The following is a 24,242-nucleotide window of genomic DNA, read 5'->3' as shown; positions in this document are numbered from 1 at the left end:
ACCAAGGGCCTTTTTGGTAGAAAACGTGGTGCACATAAGTACTTCTGCAAGGAAGTATGAAGTTTTCTGCCTTCCTCCAGACACTGAATATGTGGAAAACATCGTTTTTAGTGTGAATGAGAAGAGCTAAATTAGTTCTTGAAATGGTGAGATCTGGAGCTGGGATGTGAGCTGGACTTTGAAGGATGAGCAGGAACAAGATAGGGAAACAAATGGGGAGGGAGGTTCACTCCAGGCAGCTTAGGGACTTGATCATATCATCAGGTCTTGTGGGTTGGTAGGGGCATTTGGTGGGATGCAGGGTACAGATGATGCCTTATTACTAGTGGGGCCACGGACAAGTCAGTCAATTTTTCAGGGCTTCATCATCTATTACGCCAGGATAATTAAACACTTTCCTCTCTCTAATCCCCCGAACTCTTGAAAGCAAAACAATTAATAGGCAAAGACTCAGTTTGAAATCCATGGAAGAGAATACCATCATACTAAAATGGTATTGATTATGTCATTGCTAGATCATACCTGCCAAGTTCTTGATGTGAAACCTAAGTTCTAAAAGATAAATGACTAAAAATTAGTAAACCTAATTTCATCTTTGGGACTCTTTTAGTTACAGCTCTTTGATCCTTTTTTTAAACCAGGGCAGTATTTGGCACTTAAGGAAAAATCCAAAGTTGACTGTTTATATGGATAAGAATTATCCTTCATAGGGATAGAGAAAGGACACATGCAGAGAAGAGAAGCAGTGTGAAGTCACCAAGGCCCAGGAACGTTTAGTAAACGTGGTTACTGGTAATGTCCATCTTATGCGTAGACTGTAGTTGTTATGTTTATTCTGCAAATGAGAAAAATATTTTGACTCTTCAGTGTTTAGGATAAATTCTCACTTTAAGGAAAAAAATGAAAAAATCAAAACTCCTGTAAGATTCCTTGTAGCTGCTATCTCATGAAAAAGTGTAATAATCCAGAAGCCTCAACTCACTTGAATTAAAGCTGACAAATGTCAGCTTTGGAACTTGCAGCCATGGACCTTTGCAGGGATCCACCTGCCAGAAGAACCAGCTTTACGGTAACTCCAGTAAACAAATTTAAAAGTCTGTGGTGGACTCACTGAAAATATTTAAGCATTGCGTTTTACCACACATGACATGTCAAATTCCCACGTTTAGGATGTCTCGGACCTGTGTTTTAGTGGCAGTTTAAAAAGTGGTCTTTACTTTGGGATGAAGAAAGATAGCATATCTATTAAATGTGCTATTAAAGTGAACATACACTGCTTTATTACATTTGTATTTTAAGATTCTTAAAGGTTTAAGGAAGTGGATTTAAGCGTGGAGGAAGAGAATCCTGCTTGGGAATTTGGATTCAGATGGTTGAAGGAATGTTACATGGATGGTATTAAAAGGATAGGAACAAAGCAAAGGGTCATTTATTGTAGAAAGAGATATAAGTTTGGTATTATGAAATCCTGTAATGGGCTTGCCATATTAAGGGAGTTACTGGGGGAGAAGAGAGTCTTCAGTAGGAATTTTAAAAGAAAAAGACTAATTTTCAGGGGTAGTTTCAGTTTATGTTTTTTAAGAGATTTAAGGGAGAACGGTATGACCATTTGAGGGCATCTCACAGACCTAAGTGTTGAAATTTCTTTCCTTTATATAAAGACAAAATGAAGTTCAAGTAATACAGTCAAATGAGAACATAAAACAGGAGCAAATAATTTTTTGCCATATAATATATCTTTAGTGACTGGTACCTACATATTAATCATACTAAGATAAGAGCTTACTTAAATCTACTTTTGGAAAGGGTGGTTATGATTTATAAAACAAAGTCACATTAGTTTAATATGTTTATAAAGAAGGTAAAGTTAGGACATCTTTAAGACATATCATTTTCAGTGTATTTTCTTCATAGATGTATTATCACTATGCCATCTTCTGCATGTGGGTCCTACTATTTGTACTGTCAACTTTTGCCTTTGTAGATGTCATTGATATAAGGAAAACCTCTTATTAGTTTAATTTTTAACAATATTTAGTTATGGTGCTTATATTGATGATTTCATTGAGTTTTTTCCCCATATTTTATCCTACCTTGAAATACATCCAGGGTTTTTTAAAATGGAGAAAGTGAGTTGAAGCACAAAGAAACATGTTTCTTTAGTTATCCTGTCAAGAATATAGCAGTTGTTTTATTAATTAAGATCTATATTGGAAGATAGAGGGGCAAGATTCTAAGCAATTTCTTAAACCCACTTTTTTTGAAGTTTATAACAAATTAACCACTTAGTTATCAGAATCTCTTTGAAGAAAACAAGATGTCCCAAAAGACAGTGCAGTCTGAATTTTAATAACTTCAGAAGTGTAAATGCTACACAAATTATTTTAATTTGAAAGTTTCTTTAAATTTTTTTCTTAGTTTTGTGAATTATTTAAATTAAATGGCAAATAACAAATTGAAATTAAATTATAATCAAAATTAACAAAACTAAGGGTCAAAGAAATTTTAAAGAATCAAACTTTCAATGGTTTTTTTTTTTTTTACAAGTCTGTAGCATTTATACTTACGAAGTTATTAAAACTAAACTGTACTAAGTCTTTTGGGACCCTTTGTATTTAAAGAATGGGAAAAGATAATTGCTTTATGGAATGGTTTTCAATATTTGAAATGTCTAAGTTAGTCGGTAGGCTAAGAGCTGGATCTTTGAGGACTCTTCCTGCCATTTGATCCTGTAGCTAGGTTTCAAGTTGTGAAATTATGGAATATAAATTCAAGAACAGAGGTGACATGTCATCAGCAACATACTCAGGATAATGTAACTTGGGGTAATAACCAAACATAGCCACTATAAAAATACCCACGTGCTAATGTGTTGGGATTGATGACCTCTGCTGAAATTATGGTCTAAATTCTTTGAAGAATAAGTAAAGAGTGAAGTTCATCTGCCAATGTAGGATTCAGACGACAAGCCTTAAAATCAAACAGAAGAGTCAGTTATTCAGGTGTATTTTGAATTGTTGGGTCTTACTTTTTCTTTTTTCTCCCTTTTAAAACATTCTTGGTTTGTTGTTAAAAATAGTTAAGTATGATGGATTCCAAGGGAATTTCTTAATTAAGATACATTTTTCTTGATATATAACTTCTTAATAAGGGAAGTTCAAATTAGCACATATGCAAAAAAAGACCACACTAAAAACAGCCATGCTGTTATTATCTGAAAGAGAGAAAATTTTATCAGTGCCAAGAGTAAAGGGAATTTACACACTGATGACAGCATTCTCTGTTATAAATTATTAAAATAAGTAACATAGAAAGCATTAACATTTGGCCTCAAACTTGCTATTATCTCATTATGGTGAAGAGCAGCATCTATAATAAAGCAGACTTTGCTACGACTAACATAAATAGATGGAATAGTGCATAATTTCACTGAATGTCAAGAATCTGAGAGAGACGGCAGAGGTCATCTCATCCAAACCGTACCCCATGCAGAAACTGGCCCTTAGTACCCATGACAGTTGGTCACTAGATATTTGTTGCTTCTAGTGACAAGAATTCACGACCTTATAGGGAAACTTTTGTTTTAATATCCTGAACAATTGTATTAGAAGATTCTTCTTTATATTAAGCTAAAATTTATCTCCATGTATGTAAGAATCATTGAAGGGTCTTAGGAGAATATGTAATGCTGGTCTCATGGTCACCCCGAGAGGCAAAGTGCGTGCCAGGTGTCCAGCCTGGCGGAGGCAGAGCTGAGACCAGTCGTGGCTCTCCTGACCTCAGGACCGCTGACTCTTCGCCGTGTGGCCTTACCTTTCCCTAACACACCGTAGTGGGAATAACTGGCTATAATTCTGCTCCTGTCTTCGTTGTTGCTTTTCTGTAGGAAGCCCTTGTCTGGTGAAGGCCTGTCAGGGCCCCTCATGTCCTTTTCCTCTGCATCAAATACTCAGTCTCTTTACCATGCGTCATAGGACAGGATTCCAGACTCTTCACTGGCTTACTGCCTCTGAATTTCCTCCGTTTTAAAAATATCTCCCATAAAATACAATAGTGAAAATTGAGTAATGGGGCTATCATCTCCCATCGTATAGAAAACAGTTCTAAGATTGCAATCTCTTTGTTTTGCTGTTGTATTTAGGATGAACATATACTGTATTCCAGGATATTTTTAACCCAGAGTTGTTTTTGCTTGTATTTATTTATGCTTAAGGATAGCATAGACTCTGAAATTGACTTGGTTTGGGAATCAGTATAATACAACATTTAGATTTTTTAAAAGTTAAAGACAACTATTTTTCATACTAATAGAATGGTACAGTGGTAAATATCCCAAAATTCTGTTGTATTTGGTAGTGTGTTCCTATATTTATGTATTAATATAGGCTTAATCCTCTGGAAAGTTTAATTTCAAACAAAATACAGTTACCTCAAGGGTAAGGTATTCAGGACAACATGGGTTTGAATTGTGTGAGTCCACTTATAAATGGGTATTTTTCAAAAAAATATATTGGAATTTTTTTTGAGATTTAAGACAATTTGATAAGACATTTTCTTTTCTCTAGCTTTATTATAAGAATACAGTATTTAATATGTAAACAAATTATGTGTTAATTGGCTGTTTATGTTATAAGGCTTCTGGTCAACAATAGACTTAGTAGTAAAGTTTTTGGAGAGTCAGAAGTTTCACGGATTTTCACCTGCATGGGAGGTGGGTGTCCCTCACCTAGCATCGGTCATGGTCAACCGTACTGTTTAAGTTTCCCAAAGATCGGAATCTCCTGGAGAGCTTTAACAGATATGCTTGTGTCCCACAACTTGAGACTGTGATTTGCTGTGAAATAAAGACTGGGTTTTAGAATTTAAAAAAAATCCCTAGATGATTTTAATATGCACACAAGTTTGGGCATCACTGCTATAATCTGATCATATTCAAGCATAGGGCTTAGAAATTGTTCCTGCTCCAAGCTCAACAATTTGTGCACTCCATGAATTGCTTTATAAATCTTATGATGAGATAATTCCAGTTTGGACTTCATGGGTATCATGGACTTAAGGTGTGCACAATTTTTTTTCTTTTTTAAAAAATTCATGATGATTCCCTCTTTACCACTTTTTAACAGTTTCTTGATTTTAGATGTGGAAATCCATTTAGGATCTAAATAAATTGACCACATGGATTAAAACATGAAAAGACTCATTTGAATTCATTACTCCAACCTCATGAATATTTCTACTATGAGTGGTAGAGGTTACACATAAGAATTTTTAAGAACTACATTTCATTAAAGTACCTGATAACACTCGTACAGGTTCCCACGCTTTCTGGGTGAAAGAAGGCAGGAACATTCTGGCTTAAAGGTCATGGTGGTGGGCCTTAGATAGCCGATAGTAGCAGAGAGAGAGAATAATTTGCATCCAAATAGGACTTTTATCACCTGAGTTTAATTATGTTAATAATTTGATCGTTGTCTGCAAACAGTCTATATGTCTGACAGCCTCTCTTGGATAGAGGTTATCTGCACAATAATTAGGAAAAAATCCATAAGGATGTTCAGGTCTCAACTAAACGCCTAGACATTTCTATTATGAGTCCGTTTATGTTTGTTCTCAGGCTTACTAACCTTAGAATAATAGTGTTTCGCTGTGACTTCATCCTTTGTGATACCCAAGCCAAGCTGAAGACACCGTGCATGGTAAAAAGATGCCATGGCCATGCCTTTATTGATGAATTCTGGGAGACAGTCGGTGACCCGGGCGATCATGGGGATGTCGTGAGCCTCATCGTAGTCAGCAATCCTGTAATGATGTTGAGTTGTGAGGTTAAAAAGGATGTCAGTTATGGCTCACACTCACACTTCTACCAATGACAGGTACAGAAACTGTCTTCATGCCCGAGGTAAGTGCCCTGTTTTTCTGCGTTTGGGAACGAAGTTGTTTGTTGTGCAGTGAAGGGTAGATACAGCCTAGTTGGTTACTACCAGGGAAGAGCAACTGCTAGAATGGGCACTTTACAGCTTTCTTTTAGTTATAGTCATCAGGCTTAATCACCACCAGAAAACAAAAGAAAGGTTTGTTTCTTTTTGTCTTGTAATATTAATACTTTAAGCTTTATCACTTCGTAGACCTAAACAATGAGGAGAAAAAGCATTTTCTATTTCTTTAGATCATTATCATTGACCTTCAGATTGGACTTCAGTCACACAGGGCCAGGAAACACATTAAGAAACTTGCACTTCTATCTTTGTTAAAAAATGGGCAATAAAAAGAAGTCATCCTTTATAACCCAAATATGGAGAATTGTGTGGAAATGAGGTTGAGTCACCTCCATGTCAACCCTAATATTATGTGGAATAGGAATGTGGACAATCATTGGAAGTTTCAAGGATTTTTGAGAACTGTTGAGTCTTAGTTTTAACCAGATGGGCACTTGGAGAGTTGGGACATTGGAGGTCACACCTTTCCGTGGCCTGCTGCCTGGAAGCCGGGACGTTGGGGAGGAGGGTGGAGCAGCTCTCCTGGCCTGACACTGGGCTGGGGAGGGTGGCCGGGGCTCTGCTGGAAGGGAATTACTGGGAAGAATGATAATCAGCCTGGTCTTATGGCCCCTCTAGGGGATATCGAGGTCAGTTTTTCCTGGTATGTTGCTTTCTATACATGGTGAGTGAGTGAATGTAGGAAAGTACATGGGTTCAGAGAGAAGAAATTTCCATATGTTTTATAAAATGTTGGTGTCTTTTAGCCACTGTTTTCATTTTACCACCCTTAATATCAAGCTATGTTGCAATTGTGCCAGGGTGGAAACTGTGGCTGAGGATGAAGAAATTAAGTTTAATAAGCACTTCGGATATGCCAAGCTACATTAAGGATGTTATATACACTATTTTTATAATCTTTCAGTAGGAGAATTTTCTACTTTATAAGAAAATCAACCAATGCCCAAAAAACCTAGGCTTTGCTTAAGATCACTCAGCTGGTATATAGAGCAAACAGTACTGAAATCTTGAAGACTAACAGCATAGAATTGTATATCCAATATGGTAGCCACTAGCTATGGGTGGCTATTTAATTAAAATCCATGAGTTAATTAAAGCTGCAAATTCAGTTCCCCATTGTACCAGTCACATGTCAAGTGCTCAATAGCTACCATGGCAGTTAAGCTCTATTGAACAGACCTGGCAGAGACTATCTGGTAGGAGTTTTTCTGAGTATTTTCACCCAGTTGGTTTACCTTTTGGAAAATGCAGCACACTTTGTAAAAAATTTCATTTTATAGTAATACTCCACGAGAGTCCCTTGAGCATAGACATTTCCGCGTTCTGCTGCTTCCCTTAAGCACTGCAGGGCTGCTTCAGTATCCTGGTGGATGCCCTGTCCGTGAAAGTACATGAGCCCAAGAGCACCCTGCGACTCCAGGTTTCCATTGCCACATGCTTCTGAGTGCCAATAAAATGCCTAAGAGAAAGCACAACTTCATCGTATTTATTACTCACCACATGAATTATAAGGGAATACTGAAAAGAAAAAAATCTCGAATGGTAGGACAGCACCACTGACGCATCTCTAGGAAATCATTCCAGCACCTTGAACATATTGCAGGTGAGTGCCATTTCATGGGCCTGAAAGAGTGCGAGGTGAGCCCTCCTGTTGTCTCCCCATGGACAGGTGACGTCACTGGAGAGTTGGCTGTCTCAGGTTCCACGGTTTTCAGATTTTCCAGAGGAAGGTTGGGAATAGGAACTAAGTCTCTGCAAGGCTTTGAGACCCACCGGCAGGGAGGCCCGTGACGGGGGAGCAGCTAGCGCTGAGGGGTGGCGAGAGCTCCAGGGGACCTCAGTGAGGCGCGGTCAAGGCCAAAGGCAGCCAGGGATGCAAGCTGCATGTGGTCTGAGGCGCACCTGTGTGCCACTCGGCCACAGTGAATGGGAACGAGCTCCAGTAAGCATTCCAAGTGACAGCTCCGTCACCCGAGGAGGGTCTGGGTTAGGTGCCTCTTCCAAGTAGCACTTGGCCCTGCGTTTCTTCTCCCTATAAGATTTCTTGGAAAATATTTCAGTCATTGATGTCTGAAGACATATTTCTGTAAAAATCTTACAGGGTTTTAATCTTTAGTTCTTTGTGCATTTCACTTATTAGTGTCATTACTTCCTCAAATCAAATGTAATAATTTATTCATACATAAAGGATTGAGCTTTATTTTGGGACTCTCCCCCTTTTAGCTCTTACGGTATGATATTTTGTATGTGTGGCTTTCTGTAGCATACAGAAGGTGCCCACATTCATGGGCATCTTTGATACAGGTGGGGAAGATGACATTCTTAGATGAGTAAAGGGTGAAATGAACTTTAAGGTCCTAATATGTAAACTTTTTTATACTTTAAAGAATAAGAGATATTCAGAACCATATACTTACTCTTCACCACCCTCCTTTCAAAAAAAATAGTGAAACAAATATTAATACACATTAATGCTAGCCTTAAAAACAAAGAAATCGATGTTACCTTTTCTAAGTCTCTAGGCTCCTTTGTTGAATAATACAATCCTAGGATACTCTGAGCCTTCACACTAGCTTTTGGATTTCCATTGTCTGCAGCAAAGAGCCATAGTCTAAGAGAGAAAATGGCAAGGCAAGTTACTCTTTGAGTCAGCATTTGATTAAAACAAAACTTCGTTTTCTGGTAAGACTACCTTTCAGCTTCCTCATCCGATCGTTTGACGCCTTGACCTTCATAATAAGCTCTTCCAAGGTTGTAAGCAGCTGCAAATTGTAAGTGTCTCACTCTGGGACATGGAGAATCAATGATTTTCTTCATATAGTCCACTCCTTTTTCCTTCCACAAAGGAAAAGAACAAACAAAAAAACCCTAGTTTTTAGTTTTACCTAAAACTCTTTCTCCCAGTAATGTAAAGAGTTCACCCTCTGACAGGATGTGTGGCATCATGACGCTGTAACCAAGTGGAAGGGTGGTCCTGGAGTCTGCAGGGCTGGAAGTAAGGAAACAATTAAGTCCCGAGTGGGCATTCCCAGGAGTTCTGGGATATAAAGCATTTTCCTCATTTTACAGCTTCTGCAACTGCTTTGTTTCAATGTGGTTTCCTTTTTTCTCTCCTCTGACCCTTATTCTGGATTGGCACCATTCTTAGAACTCATCAAAGTGCAGGCAGGACTGTAAATTCTTTCACATTTACAATTCATAGAGTGCACTTGTGAGTCCCACCCAAAGACTGTCTCTCCAAGCGCACTTTCACTGAATGGGCTCAGTGATGATGGACATCCACTTTGTCAGTCTTCATATAACATCAGCAAAGTCACAAAGAGCACACAGGAGACATTGTCCCTTCCAAACACTCCATCAGACATGAACCTTCAACATCAAAGAAAATACTTGACAATCAAATATGTTTTTATATACTGTATTCTAGCTTTATCCCTCACTGCTCTGTAGAAATACTACTGCTAGCCAAACACTACAGTTATGGAGTAGAAATGAAAGGTGTCTTCCCTGTAGTGAGTCCCAATATAAAGGGATCCATTTTTGTGAATGTGGGAGGTAGGTGTCATTTTTTTCTCCCCAGCTGGATAGTAACAGACCTTAAAGGTAGTGAAGTGGCTGTGTAAATCCTCCCACAGATAGCAATGATCAATTATTAAATCTGGACAAAATATAAAGAACAACTTCTTAAAGGCACTGGGAAGTTTACCAAAGCAAACACAAGCTGGAGAGAGATTACTTTTGAAAACTGCAACAGGATCCATGAAGTTCAATGAACCCTAGGCAGGAAAAACACAAAAATCTCTCACAGTCACACCCCATAGTCAAATGACTGAATGCCAAAGTGATCTGGAAAGTAGCCAGAGACAAGCAACCCACAGTGCAGGGCGTGAGTGACTGCTCATGAGGGTTAATGAAGGCCAGAAGATTCTAGAATTTTTTCAGGGCAGAAAGAAAAAGTCAACCAGCAAAACAATTCATCAACAATGAAGGCAGATTGAAGACATTGTAGATAACCAAAATCAGAGATAATTCCTCAACTGCTGACTGAAGAAATGACTTTTAAGGAAGCTTTTCAGATGAAAAGGGAGGAATGAAGAACTCCAGAAATTGTAAATATCAACAAATACTAAATGCATATATACATGTGTGTATGTATTTTTTATCTTAATTTCCTCAAAAAATATATGACTAAAGCAAAAATTACAGCACAATTTTGTGTCTTGGGTTTATGACATGCAAATCTACACACATACCATGAGACCCAGCACTGCGGATTGGGGTGGATGTGTGAAGGGATGCACACTTCTGTAAGGGTCCTGTGTTTTACCTGAAGTAATTCAGTATTAACTCCTTATTTGTGCTAGTGCATACAGAAAAATGAACTTCTAGATATCTTGGAGATTTTTAAAAATAAATTCCCAATTTTTATTTGATGGTGTTTGAAATTCCTTTGTAAGTTCATGCAAAAAAAAAAAGTAATAATAAAACGGAGAGAAAATTATAATACTGATTCCGAATCTCATAGTTTAGTTTTAATTCTTTCATCTTCGGACATGCCAAAATAAATGAGGCCTAGAAATATTATGGAATCAATAGATTATTATGTAGGTATTAAAATGATAATGTAGATTACATTTATTGATAGGAAGGACATTCGAAATACATTGGTAGGTGAAAAAATGATATTATAAAACAATGTGTACAGTATGGTCCTATATTGAAAAATGTGTGTGCACACATACAATTTTTGCATGGGGCAATGCATAGAAGAATATATTTTAAAATAACGTTTGCATTTGGTAACAGATTTTGGTGTAATCCTATTTTTTGCTTATTTTCTAACTTTCCTCCGTATTTGTATAGCTTTGTAATGATTTTTAAAAATGAAAACATTTTAAAACAAAGGAAACTGACGGCTAATGGTAGCAAGGAGGGGGCTAAAAGAAATTTTTTCACATAAATGTAAAAATGACTACTGCTATCCTTTAGATGATGAAGGGATGGATGCTATTGAAATACAAGGGTAGAGAGTATTAAAATAAAAATAATAATTGTTACAAACAATCTATTAACAATGAAATCTTAAATATCATGAACAAAGCAATAACTTACAGCATCTGTAGCTGTCCCTAGGCCATCATAATACATTACTCCTAGCTGGTAAGTTGCTTGAAGATCGTTTTCCTTGATTTCTTCAAACTGTTCTAATGCTCCTTCATACCATCCCTATAAACTCCCAGGAGATAGTGAATTATATTTATTATTTTAAAATGATCCCAACTATTTCATCCCCACCTACATCTATTTAGTAGCACCAAATAAGACAAAAGACAGCAAGAAATTCATGGAATTTGCAAGTCATTGACAATGATCAACACACCATAAAGTCAATTTAATCAACCTGAATATGGCAGCTGAGGGAAGTGACCAGGAGGAATTATTATGGCTCAAGTCCTCCAGCTTTGTAGTTGTCCAGCTAGGGAATAAACATGGAAAAGCTAATGTGTGGTTCTCTAAAATTTTGTGCCATACTTCCTATAAAAACCTACATATCATGTATCATTCATTTATAGCTGCTTAGCAGTTATGTGATCTGATAACAGATTTCCTAAGGTGTAAGGGGACTAAAACTCAGCTTGTGTCTTAATCCACCATGGAAAAATGCCCTGTGCTGAAGAAGGAATCATTTGTAACGGTGGAAAGAGAGTCTCTTACTGAGTTAGAGGGTCATTACTAGGAAGAGCAGGCCAGAGAAAAACAGCTTTTGGAGAATGCAGAAACAATTGAATTTCTTTTTTCATAAACTATAATCAACAAATTGTTAAAGTTAGTAAAATCTGCACTAAAACACCAACAAATATTTATTTTAAAGAACCCATAACAATAAGTAAATGACCCAGTTGTTAGGACTCATTTTCCTTTCTGGCTAATGCTTAGCCTGGGTGCCAAGGGGCTGGAGAAATTAGACTGCTCACTGCAGATGGAGAGAGAAGTCCTTTTAGTTTTCATGATTTTGAATACCGTATACATTCTGGAAAATCTCAGATATACAACTCCAGCTCAGACTTCTTCGAAAGCTAGACTCTTACATGTATGTTTCTACTTTGATATTTGGGTCACTAACGGACAGGCATCTCAAACCTAACATGTCTCAAAACTGAACTCTGGATTATGCTCTCAAAACTCACTCCTCCCCACTTCTCTATTTTCAGTCCATGATGCTATTATTTGTATCTCCGAAATAAATCCGAGACCCAGCTCCTCTGCTCTCCTCCTGGTCAAGACCACAATCCTCTCTTGCCTGAACTAGTATAATTTCCCCCAAGATGGTCTTGGTTCCATGCTTGTCTTCCAACCCATTCATCACAGGCTCAAAATACTTGAGTGGCTTCTTACCAGATTTCAAACAAAACTCAGCTAGAACCATCCTCTAGCTTTTCATTCCTGGAGCTCAGCGAGCTCGTTCTCATCTCTGCGGTGGTCAGTTTCCCCTCTGCCTGGCGTGCGCTTCCACCTGGCTGTCTGCATTACCTGCTTCCTTTCCTTCAAATTTTAGTTTCAACAGGGCTTTCCACCATTTCCCTAAGTTCTTCACTATCCCAGTAACCAGTTATTTGCTTTCATTGTCCTTTCCCTTTTTTTGTAGCTATAAATGTATCTTCTTCTACTGAACTGTAAGCTTTATGAAATGGGAACTGTTCTAGCTCCCTATCCCTGGATAGGCAGTGCCTAGTGCAATCATAGCAGACCCTTCTAAAGCACTTATTTGGCACCAGGCCCTGGTGATAAGTACTTCCCCAGTTAACACATCCCCACAAGAGCTCCATGAAATGCACATTACTATCCCCCTTTTACAGATGAGGAAACTGAGGCACTAAGGTTAAGTATTTGTGCCCAAGGATTCACAGTTTATGAGCAATAGAACCATATCTGAACCACTGTCCAAAGCTCAGAGATCATTGTCTGAACCATGATGCTGTGCGATCCTCATGGTGGCAGGTGCATGAAGTCCTCAACGAATACTTTCCAGAATGAATGATGGAGCCATCAAAAGATTAGTAAGTGGGGTGTAGGTGAATAGTTGCCCAAATAGTAGATGGTGAGGAACTGGATGGTGGGGGTGGGGGGTCCCTTTCCCATCTTCCCTGGGGGTTCAATGAAGAATTGATGCTTTTTTACTGAAGTTGGAGTGATAATTTGCATAGTTCCTCCTAACATCTGCCTCACAGGATAACTCAGCATAATATGGATAAAGGTGGTGACTCCTTCCTTATGCTATGGGAACATGCAAAGCTACCTTTGGGTACTGGATAAGAATCAGGGCCTGTAATTGTTACTGAGAGGAAAATATAAATGATACTAAATATTTAGACAAAATGTAAAAATTAGAATTTTAATTTACAGTTTGAGAATGGATTTTATGTTAAAGTGATTCCTATAAACAACTTCAATTAGAATGACTTTAGGAAGGTCCAATAACTCCTTAGGCCAATACCAGGGTATTGTACTTAAAGCCATGAGCATAGTCTGTGGAATTTAACAGAATTTCCCTGGCATAACAATGTAAGCAACTCGACAGAAAATTTTGCTATGACGATCTGACAACAGCATTATAGGAAATGAAAACAAAAAATGATACCTCTTCAAAATACAGTTGACCTTGTAGAAAACATGCCATAGCATCCCCTCTTCTAATTCTTTCATTCAAGAGCTGCAATGCCTTATCCACCAACTTAGAATGGCTGTAATGATCTGATTTAAAAAAAGGTAAAGAACTCTCTTGAAATCGTAATTCTATAGAATCCATCAAATTTCCTTCCTAGTTCTCATTCCTAAAACTGGCCTCCTTAGCTCAAACCAAAAGCATTATCACAGACCCTAATTCTGTACCCGGTATAGTCAAAAAGTGTTGATTGGGTTTCAGACTAACCCTGTTCAGCACCTGGCAGGAGCTCTAGCCATGCAGTCTATGTGCAGTTCTTTACGTAAAGCTGTCCTGTGAGAGTGAAATTCTTAGTAACTACTATAACCAAATGAGCTAGCCACCCCCAGTTTAATTTTTTAAGTCTATAGAAAAAAAGAAAGGTAGCTTTCAATGCCAGTTTCAAGTATGGCATTGTTCTCTTTAATCTCAGCAACATCTGGCTTCTGTTTGCCAGAAGTGTGTCCTAAAGTTCTGAGGGTAAAATCAGGATTTGGTATCCAATTAGGACACCTCACTGATGATTCACTATCGGAAAAGGAGCAGTTTCTTAGATTCTTACAGGAAGGCTAGAAAGAATAGTAAAGTTAACCACTTCTTTGACAGCAGTTAAGATTCATATATCTGGTTGCTTTTGCTCTGGTGTAGAGACTTAAGTTTTACTGAAAATATTAACAGAATTCGTACCAGTCTTTTCCTTTCGCCATTGGAAATATTTCTGGTTCTTAGCAGCATACTGGGATAGAGAGGTATTACAGGGGCCTGGGGGCAACTTTTCACTGGTCAGCTTCATCCTGTCTCCACAATGCGTATTCTGTGAACAAGAATACAATATAAGATGTAGGAATCTTTTTCTCCAGAAAAATGCAGTCCTCATCAAAGGCAAGCTCCCCACACTGCCTCACGGTAGGACACCAGAGTACCAGTGCTGCCATGTGAAGAATACTCTCTTAGGAGACCAGGACCCTCCGTAGCCATGGGGCACAGCCGTCCTCCACGCCTGTGTGGGAGCATGGGGTTAATGATGAGGGTTGTTTGCAAGTCCTCTCTGACTGAGTTCACAGGCTGCAGAGGGTCATGTCCCCCACGGCAGCAGCTGCTGCTATTAGGGACAGGTGGCGCTGCCCACAGTTCTTGTGCACTCGTTCCTTCTTGCTGCCTTCAAACTGAAGTTCCTCAGACTCATCCATTGCAAATCAAAGCATTTGTCTGTTTTACCTGGGAATACACTTTATTTTTGGTGTCTTGTTCAGTTTTATCTTCCTGTCTGTAGTGGATTGCCATGTCATGAGGTGGATCACAGCTGAATGGAAAATCAGAGCGTCCGTACAAAATGCAGAGGCCACCTCATTTGGGATGAAGTCCAGGTTGGCCTCCCCTGAGGGTACTGAACAGCAAACTGAGTTGTCACTCTGCGTTTCTGGTTTCTCCTTGGCATTCTACTGTTACCGCTGACTCTCGCCAATCAGGAACAATCTTCTGGGACAGGCTCCTGATGGCTGGTGAAGAGGAGAACTCAAGGGACCTTTGGTGTGAGTGGGAAAGTGCATTTATACTGTTACAGGATACTGTTTTGGATAGTAAATTGGTTCCTTAATAAGAGTGAAGTGCAGAAAAGGGATTTTAGGGATATAATTCAGTTTATTAGAAGAAGAATCATGGTCCTATCTTTGTGACTTTGGAAGAGTTATTTAATCTTTTTAAGAGCCAGTTTCCTCATCTGTAGTTTGGACTGTAAGAAGTTGGAACTAGAGGATTTCAAAATGGCTGTCCCAGGATATAAAACATTCTTTGATTATATGATTCCCAAAATGTTTGTACTAGTGAATATAGAAATTTCCAGTAAGCTTTGGGGTGAGGCAATATTAGGTAAAGTACTCAGAAGAAAAACAGTCCAAGTAGAATGCTGTAGGTAGCATTATCAGCTCACTGAGAAACTGGTTATAGAAATTTCTGTTTCAGGGAAGACATTAACCCAGAGTGCTACTGTATGTATCGAAACAGGCTGAGAAGGAACTTGGCATGAAATAAACCAGAAAATAATACCTTACCTCCTTTAAACTCATGTTGCCCTCTGTTGTTACAGCACTGCACATGCTTTTCGTTGCTGTAGCTTGAAGAGGTGGAGAGGGTCTAGAAAAAAATATTTATTGAGCTCTTACTAAATGCCAGTTGTTCTTTGTTCCAAGTGCTTTATAAGCACTAACTCCTACAAAACTGTATGAAATAGGGGCTATTATAAAGCCCGTTTAACATACAAGGAAACTGAGGCACAGCAGAAAAGTTAAGTAACTTACCTAAGGTTGCAGGGCTAGGAAGTGGGGCAGCTGGCACACCCCTAGCTCCTGTACAGTCATCATTATTCTACTCTGTTCTCCAAAGGGCAAAGCCAAGATTATTTAAAGTGGTGGTCGCCTGTAAAGCATAAACCAAAATGTAGTACTGCTAACTTTGGAAAATAAGCAAGAGAAGATATTAAAAAACAGGAGTATGTGTCTATTTCTGCCAAATCTTGAGACTGACATAAAATTATCACTTGAAACTTGGCAACTGTGTATATTTTATGCTGTAAAATTAGCAAAGTCCATAATGGAAATGCTAGACGTTAATTAATAACAGGGAATCTGACAGAAAGCTCCGGTCTAAGGGGAAGGGCAGGTGTGACGTGGACACAGGGCTCCCTTCCCAGGTCCCCTGTTGGTTAGTGGACCTTCTCCAGCTGCTGTGAATCTGAGTTGAAAGCAGCTTGCGCTGTTCCTTCTCTGTAGATTTGTCCCTCACCAAACATGAGTCCCTTCCCTCCAGGACACTTTGCTCCCTCCTCTTGGAGGCAGTCCCCTGGCAGGCGCACTTGGAATGCCAGCCCCACTTGGGAGAGGACATCTGCCAAGCGTCTTTGAGCATCCTGCTCATCCCTGCGGGGTGTATCCAGGCTACGGCAGCTCTCTCCGTGGGCCCGTTCTCAGGTCTGCACGGGCATGAGTGGCCTTGAGGGATAAGGTCCTATCTCCACACAGAGAACAAGTTTGCTTTCTAAAAACCAAGACTTCATTTGGCTAAACCACATTCCATCCTTGGAAAATCTTTGGATATTTTGTACTGGGAAGCCCATAGGAAATGCCTTTTGCTTCTCTGTGTTGATCATTCTCTCAATATACTCTGCACATCTGGGCTGGCTTGATACTCTATTCACGTAAATATTTGGATATTTGAACTAGAATCTCCAAAATAGCAATTCATGCTAAATTATCGCTCCCTCTCTTTTTTTTGTAGGTAAGAATGTAAGCCTTTGGGAATATGATAAAATTCTCTAAAAATTGTAATTTTTTAATGGAATAGCAAAAAGTAATTTAAATGTGAAAGTGCTGTGAAAATGAGTTTCAGGATATTAGCGTCTTTATAGGTTATTCTTGTGTACCTGTAGAGAAAAGAGCGTAGCTGGCCAGAGGCTGCCATTTTTAGAAGGGCGTACCGGCAAGGCTGGTCCTTGAATGCCATCCGGGAACTTGCCACCTGAGCCGTCTCCTTACTAACAAGACTAGCTTGCTAAAGCTTTTATTGTTTGTACAAACAATGTAACGTATGCTGAACACCTGGTTTCCTTCTGGAGTTCTGGAATTATAGAAGCTACTAGTCAAAGGATGCCGACACGGCTAGCTCCCTGTGTAAACACTGGCTGCAGAGTCTGTAATGGGCTTCCTTAGGCAGAAAAATGCACACGTGGGCCTGCATTATTCACTGCTGGGAAAGGAGCACGCTTGGTGTGTTTCTTTGCGGAGACAGCGTACGCCTGTGTGTGCATGCATTTCTCCAGACCCCCCCTCGGTCTTTGCTCCTTGCTGATCTAAGTGTGTACTTTCCCTGCAATAAACTTTAGCCATAAGTACGACCACAGCTGAGTCCTGGTCCTGACACAGTACCCTCAGCTATGTTGTAAAAAGATAAGCCTACACATTCCATGCAACTCCTGGCAAGTTTTAAATATACCTGTTATTTTTTGTTATTAATTATGTTTGCAGGTGTTTCTAATTGTTCCTTTTGGTTCTAAATAGTTGGCATAGTCCAATACTGAATAATAACTATATATATTTACTCAAGGTTCTTTTAAAACTGAAGTACAACACTGAAGTTCCTGTCATAATTGATAAACAGTGTTACTGGCTTCGATCAAAATAGTTAAGCTTCCTGGGAAAAAGCACAAAGGCCTGTTTTTCTTGTTATAGTTCTTTTACATTAGTGTTGTCTCTTAGTAAAACCAAGTAGTGTTCATAGAGTAACTGGAAGCATAATCTATACATACATGGTGAAAACTTAGAAAATAATATTGTATATCAACTATATTTCAATGAAAAGAACAAAACAATATTATTACTGAGATCTCAAAAGACGATACTGAATTAGCCAGTAGCTTTCTGTTTCTTTATTTTTTCCCTTCCAGCTCGGTGCATTTGTTTATTTAAAACAAAAGTGCTTTTTCCCATGCCCTTCCTTTTGGGTGTGGTAACTTTACAACATCACCCCCTGAAATGAGGAAAAAAAGCATGGGAAGGATAGGATGCCTTTAAATATGAGATAAACTGTGGTAATAAGCACTGGATGGGAGAATTTAGTAGATTTTATTTTATTTTTCTCCAATTTATCATGTATTCTTTGAGCAAGTAAGTCTAAGGAACATTGGTTTAAAATCTTAATGCCTGTTCCCACTGTGTGGAAAGCTTTTATGGCTGTTAAGGGGTTCCAGGTCCTTTTCTGAAAGGGTTCATTCAACATCCAAAGGTAAATGAATATGAATATTATTTAGTGACTATTTTCTGGTCTTACAGAAGCTTCCTATACAGAAGAGCTGATGCTGTTGTAGTTACAGATAGTCTGGAGTGATTCACTTCCAGGGCTCAGGTAGTAAAGTACTTGAGTGAATTTCTAATACCCTCAAAAGGTGGCAACAGTTGAGAAAAGAAACAGAATCATAACGGGAAGTGGCAAAAATCTGCGACAACACAAATTTAAATTGGGCTGCTGTCCTAATGACAGAGAGGGTCACATCAAACAGGAAAACTGGATTAATCTTTTATAAAATAATCATGAGCAGACCCACAAGGTTGCTTGTCTCCATGTCTTAAATTATAGGTAACAGATAGTAACCTCATCTTATGCCTATTTCTCAGTCCCATTGGTCTTAACCAATCAGATTTCATGAAATCCTAAATATCACTACTGATCTAGGTAATTTCCATGCTTAATGGCATTTCCACAAAGAACTCTCAAAATACTTTGGTGACTTAGCATGTGAGAAACTGTTATTACCAATTACACCTGTCTAAAATAATTGGGTAAGAAATGATTAGATCATTTGGGAAACTGTCAAAAGTTTGAAATTCAGTTGTTTTATTTTAAAAATGCACATTATTCAAAGTGGCTTAAAAATGTAAATTAGATATATGCTTTTCATAGAACTTGAAGAGACACATTTGAGTTACAGTAAGTTCAACTTCCTACACTAGATAAATTAGATAGCAAATATATCAAGTAGCTGTAGCCTACAGAAAAAATTATAATGCATACTTTTTCTGAAAGATATACAAAATATTCAGCTACTGTCTTTATGTTCCTTAATGAAAGAAGCAAGCTACACAATAAATGCAGTAGGAGCCCACTTACCCAGTATTAATTGGGTTGTGTAGCTCGTCAGGTAAACAAGAAGAAATTAATAGAAGTATACAAACAAAGTATACAAACATACCATATGCGTTTTACCTTAAAACATGTAGATAGTTATTTTCCAATCTTTTCACATAGGGTCAGAAGCTATTAAAGTAGAAGTTGAATGTGAGAGTTTAGATTAATTTAAAAGTCTGTGAATGAAATATTATCAGCTATTACAAAGAAAGAAATCTTGCCAGTTCTGAAAACATGGATGGACCTAGAGGGTATTATGCTCAGTGAAATAAGCCAGGAGTAGAAAGACAAATATCATATGATTTCACTTACATGTGGAATCTAAAAACAAAATAAAACAAAATGAGTAAAATAGCAGTAGACTCATGGCACTGAGAAGTGATTTGGTGGTTACCAGTGGGTAAGGGTTGGGATGGGTGGTGGGTGGTTGAAACAGGTGAAGGTGATAAAGCAAATAGTTTCACTTTTAAGTAATCCCCTTTCCAAATATAGTAATGGCAGAAGATACCTAAACTAGTATGAAGCTAATTTTAATCAAACAAGGAGCAAAAACTCTCACAAAGTTCTCACAGCCGATCACTACTTAATTTTTTGTTCTGATTAACCAATACACTTTGTTCCTTTCTAAACACTGTAAATCACCAGGAGATCTTATCAGCCTGTTCTAGAATGCTCGGTCATTTGGGCTCACATCAGTTTGAACTTTTTTTCCACACCTATAAGGATTATTATAATAGCTAACAAATATTATATAACTCGTGAGATATGAGAAGTGAGAGCTGTAATTTTTAATTTAAATTGCCTTCAAAATCACCAAGTTGCTAAGAAAAATATGTAGGTGAGGATAAATCAGTACAAAAGAAGGGGAGAAATAGTTCCATATTCAGATTGTTTCATGGGCTTTTTTTAAATTGAAGTACAGTTAATATACAATATTATATTGGTTTTAAGTATACAATATAGTGATTCAACAGTATATACATTATTAAATGCTCACCCCAACTAGTGTAGTTACTATCTGTCAACATAGAAAAATGTTACAGAACTATTGGCTATACTCTCCATACTATATTTTCATCCCTGTGACTAAAACTTTTAGGGAAAATAACATGACTGTAGCTTCAGTTTCTACCTAGATTTACCTGAAAAAAAGTGTTTAGGAAAAGACAGTCAAGAGATTATATATGCGGCCAATAGCTACATTTTTAAGTCAGAGTCTGTTTCTCAAGCTTTACGAAAAGGAATGACCCAAGCTAAACAGTGTAGATGCATTTTCCCCACCGCGGCTTTCCCAGGAGAGCCGGAGATAGTCCGCCCGGTCCATGAGCCCCACAGGTCAGTAACGAACGAGGCCGGGGTCCCCCCATCTTTTATGCGAGAACTCTCCTAATGAGTGAGGGCGAACATATTTCTTCCTCCTCTTTGCCGCCCGAGGCTCAGCAAGCTCAAGGTTAAATAGCTTGGACTCCACATTTTCCCAGGCGACGTGACCCGGAGGGGACACATTACCGTGTCACATCAAACCCGAAAGGGTCCGGTTCGATGAACCGTTCTCTGGTTTGGGGGGGTGGGGCGGGTGGAGCGGTCCGTTGGTAAAACCTTTCACTTTAGTTCACATTCACCGCCCTCCAACCCGCCCCACCCCCCATCTCCCCCATCTCTCGCTTTCCTCCCTAGACGTCCAGGGCGCGGGTATCGGGCGCGCCTGGGCGATTCTGAACCGGGAGGAGGGCTCTCATGCCTTCCTCCGGAGCTGGCCGGCGTGGGGCGCGGCGCCAGCACCAAGAATAGCGGCTTCCAAAGGGAGTGTTGCCGGAGAACGGCCTCGTTTCCTGGTTACGTGCGTGCAAGCAGAAACCCAAACCCGCGCCCGCGACTCCCGCTGCTCCGGAGGGACTAGGGGCAGGGAACGCTGGCGGGAGACGTGTCAAACCCAGCCCGCCTCATGGCCGCCGCCGATTCCCCGACGCCCGGACGCCCGCCCTGTCCGCTCACCGCCCTTCACGGCGCACGCGTATTGGGGCTCCGTGGGACCGCGTACGGCCCCGCCCCAAGCGGGCGGGCCTAGTGTCTCCCTAATGGCCAATAGGCTGGCGGGCCTGCCGCCCCTCCAGCCACGCGGGCGGGGGGGTCGCGGTTGCACGTGTCCGCAGTGTTTGTGTACGTGCGGCCTCCCGGGGGTAGGGGGAAGGCTGGGCAGCCAAGGGTTAGGCTGCTGGGGCGCGGCCCGAGGTGGGGCGCGGCCGGGAGCGGGGTGTGGCGGTCTTGATTCCGCTGTAGTTGTCTGCGCTGGGCACTCTCTCCTGCCGTCTTCCTCGAGTTCCCCACCTCTGCACTCCAGTGACGCCTGTCCTCCGCGTTAGCCAGGAAATGCTGTTGCTTGATTGCAACTCTGAGGTGAGAGTCGGGCCCCTTTTGTCCTGAAGACTTGAGTTTCGGTATGTCTGTCTGCTCGGGAGCGCTAGCGAGGGTGACTTACCACTGGGAGCTGCCGAGTCAAGCCTCTTCAGAGTTGGGAGTGTGGAAAGATTTTCATTCCCGGGAGAGCGTGGGACAGAGGCGAGAGGGGTGCCGGAGCTGTTCTCTTCCCGCAGGTGGATAGTCTGAAGCATCTGCTGGCCGCCGGGGCCTCGGTCAACGCACCCCCGGATCCCTGCGAGCAGTCTCCTGTCCACTTGGCGGCAGGTGGCGGCCTTGCTTGCTTTCTACTCTGGCAGCTGCAAACCGGCGCTGACCTCAACCAGCAGGTAACTAGGTAACTGATTGTTATGTGTGCAGCCCTTCCCTCCACCCCAAATCCGCACAAACATTTCTTGCACGACAAAATATTCAGTTGTTCGTTTCAGTTGCTATAAACGTGTATAGCAGCGTGTCCAATAGAAATATGTGAGATGCATAGTTCAAAATTCTAGTAGCCACATTAATGAAGTAAAACAATACACGAAATAAGTTTATAATTTAACTCAGTTCATCCAAAATGTTATTTCAACATGTAATCAATATAATACATTACTGATGTATTTTCTTTCCATAGGTCTTCTCAATCCGGTGTGTAATGTACATTTACAGCACATTTCAGCTCAAACTAACCACATTTCAAGTGTTCATTAGCAATGTATACAGCTGCTATTACACGGGACAGCGTACATGGGTCTAGAGTTTATTTCAAAAACTACATTATGAAATTAAAAGTCTCAGCATAGCTATTGAAATACTACTTAGGCATTCTCACACCCATTAGAGTTTCCTACAGAACTTTCTTACGGTCGTCTGGATCTCCTATTGAATATTAAAATATGGTGAATTTTAAATTGTAAAATTTTTTACTTCAGTAAACTCTGTTTTGTATGTAGTCACCTAAATTTTAATGTATGTGGCTGTGGCTCCATATGTTTTTAATAATAAAAACTTTGTATTTAATTACATACCAAGTGAACTTTATAAAAAAAAAAAACACCGAACTTGAATTTAAAAAAATGAGTCCAGTACAATGCAGTTCTTCAAATAGCTTCCTCAAACAAAAATTAGACTTCAAATACCAGCTTCCACAAGAAAGTGATTTGGGGCAAGACTCAAATGTGGTGTCTTATCTTTAAGGATATTTTAGGAGAAGCTCCACTACACAAGGCTGCAAAAGTCGGAAGCCTGGAATGCCTTAGCCTGCTTGTAGCCAGTGATGCCCAAATTGAGTAAGTATAGTGGCTTTAAATTTTGTCTTTTCTTGGATTAAACTAATCAGATTCCTGAAGCTTAATTACATGTGCTTTCAAAAATAAAGCTTGCCTAACTGATAATTTAGTATTACCATTTAAATGTTAACTTAGGCTGTTAATGACATCTGATACTATTTAAGTAAAAAAATGGATCCTGAGGAGTCAGAGGCACATTCTGTTCATCTATAAAGTTCTCATTGACTTGCTTCGGGTACTTACTCTTACATTGAACACATACTCTTTCTGTCACTCAAAAATGGAATTCCACTCTGTGCTGGACTGCTAGCCACTGAGGATACAATAGTGAGCAAAAATTTAATTTTTCTATTCTTCCTTTACCTCTTCTATTCTGAAACTAACATTTGTATGAGCCCCAAACTCTTTGTTAGAAAAAAAATTTTTTAATGGCCAGTTATCAATTTTTTTTAACTCAATTTCTGTCTTAAATTCAGTTTATGTAATAAGAATGGGCAAACAGCTGAAGATCTGGCTTGGTTATGTGGATTTCCAGAATGTGCCAAATTTCTTACAACAATTAAATACATGCAAACAATAAAATCAACTGAACAATCCAATAGAGATCATTGTGTTCCAGTGCTCAGACAGAAACGAAGTTTTGGAAGCACAGAAAATACAAATGGGAAAAGGAAGTGTTGGTAAGTAGCCCATAGTTTCTTCTTTTCTTCCTCCCTAAGGATCTCGTATTTAGTACAGGATTTATTGTTTCATTTAAACACTGGCAGCCTTGTTTCTAGTATATCTTTCCTTATCACATTTTAACACTGGTTATAGTAACTACAACTATATTCTAGAGACCAAAAATTGTCCTGCATGGTGGAAGTTTGGGAAAAAGCCTTTGCCAAAAAGTTTTTAATGTCATTACATTTTTTAACAGATGTCATGTTGGTTATGAAGAGGTTTGAAGGCAGCCTTCACTTCATGTGGATCTGCTGTTCAGCTGTGGCTTTTGGCTCACCAGGTGTCTCTGAGCTCCTTCTAAGAAGGAGGGAAACTTTCTTCTAAGTGAAGATAACCTTTAAGAATACATGTATTTACATGCCAGTATTTTGATGTTAAATGCTTTGTCTTTTAAGTTATTAAAGGAATGTCTAAAGAATAAATTCTTTCTTGATGCAGTGTTTTATAGCCTTTGAA

At 39.4% G+C, this 24,242-nt stretch overlaps 2 protein-coding genes across 10 annotated transcripts; one reads left to right on the top strand and one right to left on the bottom strand.

The window, feature by feature from the left end:
- Nucleotides 1–48: 48 nt before the first annotated feature.
- Nucleotides 49–21,992, bottom strand: LRP2BP (LRP2 binding protein). 8 transcript variants are annotated; one of them, XM_073219151.1, is made up of 12 exons: nucleotides 21,854–21,992; nucleotides 15,996–16,113; nucleotides 15,750–15,831; nucleotides 14,917–15,223; nucleotides 14,386–14,512; nucleotides 13,636–13,748; nucleotides 11,109–11,222; nucleotides 8,689–8,831; nucleotides 8,502–8,607; nucleotides 7,232–7,455; nucleotides 5,625–5,799; nucleotides 49–835 (listed from the first exon to the last, which is right to left on the bottom strand). In XM_073219151.1, the coding sequence occupies exons 4-12, from the start codon at nucleotides 14,980–14,982 to the stop codon at nucleotides 698–700; spliced, it is 1,206 nt and encodes a 401-aa protein (XP_073075252.1). In that variant the 5' UTR covers nucleotides 14,983–15,223; nucleotides 15,750–15,831; nucleotides 15,996–16,113; nucleotides 21,854–21,992; the 3' UTR covers nucleotides 49–697. The 8 variants fall into 8 exon arrangements, with proteins under 8 accessions (XP_073075252.1, XP_073075251.1, XP_073075255.1 ...); XM_073219150.1 differs by lacking the exon at nucleotides 21,854–21,992 and adding an exon at nucleotides 21,370–21,412; XM_073219153.1 differs by lacking the exons at nucleotides 49–835; nucleotides 21,854–21,992 and adding exons at nucleotides 2,862–2,970; nucleotides 21,370–21,412.
- ANKRD37 (ankyrin repeat domain 37) lies at nucleotides 21,589–24,223 on the top strand. Of its 2 annotated transcripts, none has more exons than XM_017643048.3 (5): nucleotides 21,589–21,771; nucleotides 21,969–22,121; nucleotides 22,972–23,063; nucleotides 23,683–23,743; nucleotides 23,983–24,223. In XM_017643048.3, exons 1-5 carry the CDS (start codon nucleotides 21,745–21,747, stop codon nucleotides 23,998–24,000), a joined length of 351 nt encoding a protein of 116 aa, XP_017498537.1. In that variant the 5' UTR covers nucleotides 21,589–21,744; the 3' UTR covers nucleotides 24,001–24,223. The 2 variants fall into 2 exon arrangements, with proteins under 2 accessions (XP_017498537.1, XP_017498536.1); XM_017643047.3 differs by having other exon boundaries at nucleotides 23,540–23,743.
- The last annotated feature ends 19 nt before the right edge of the window (nucleotides 24,224–24,242 follow it).

Source organism: Manis javanica, chromosome 12 (assembly GCF_040802235.1).
Source record: "Manis javanica isolate MJ-LG chromosome 12, MJ_LKY, whole genome shotgun sequence".
NCBI lineage: Eukaryota > Metazoa > Chordata > Mammalia > Pholidota > Manidae > Manis > Manis javanica.
The sequence above is the reverse complement of the archived record's forward strand: the minus strand, read 5'-3'. Positions and strand labels throughout refer to the sequence as shown.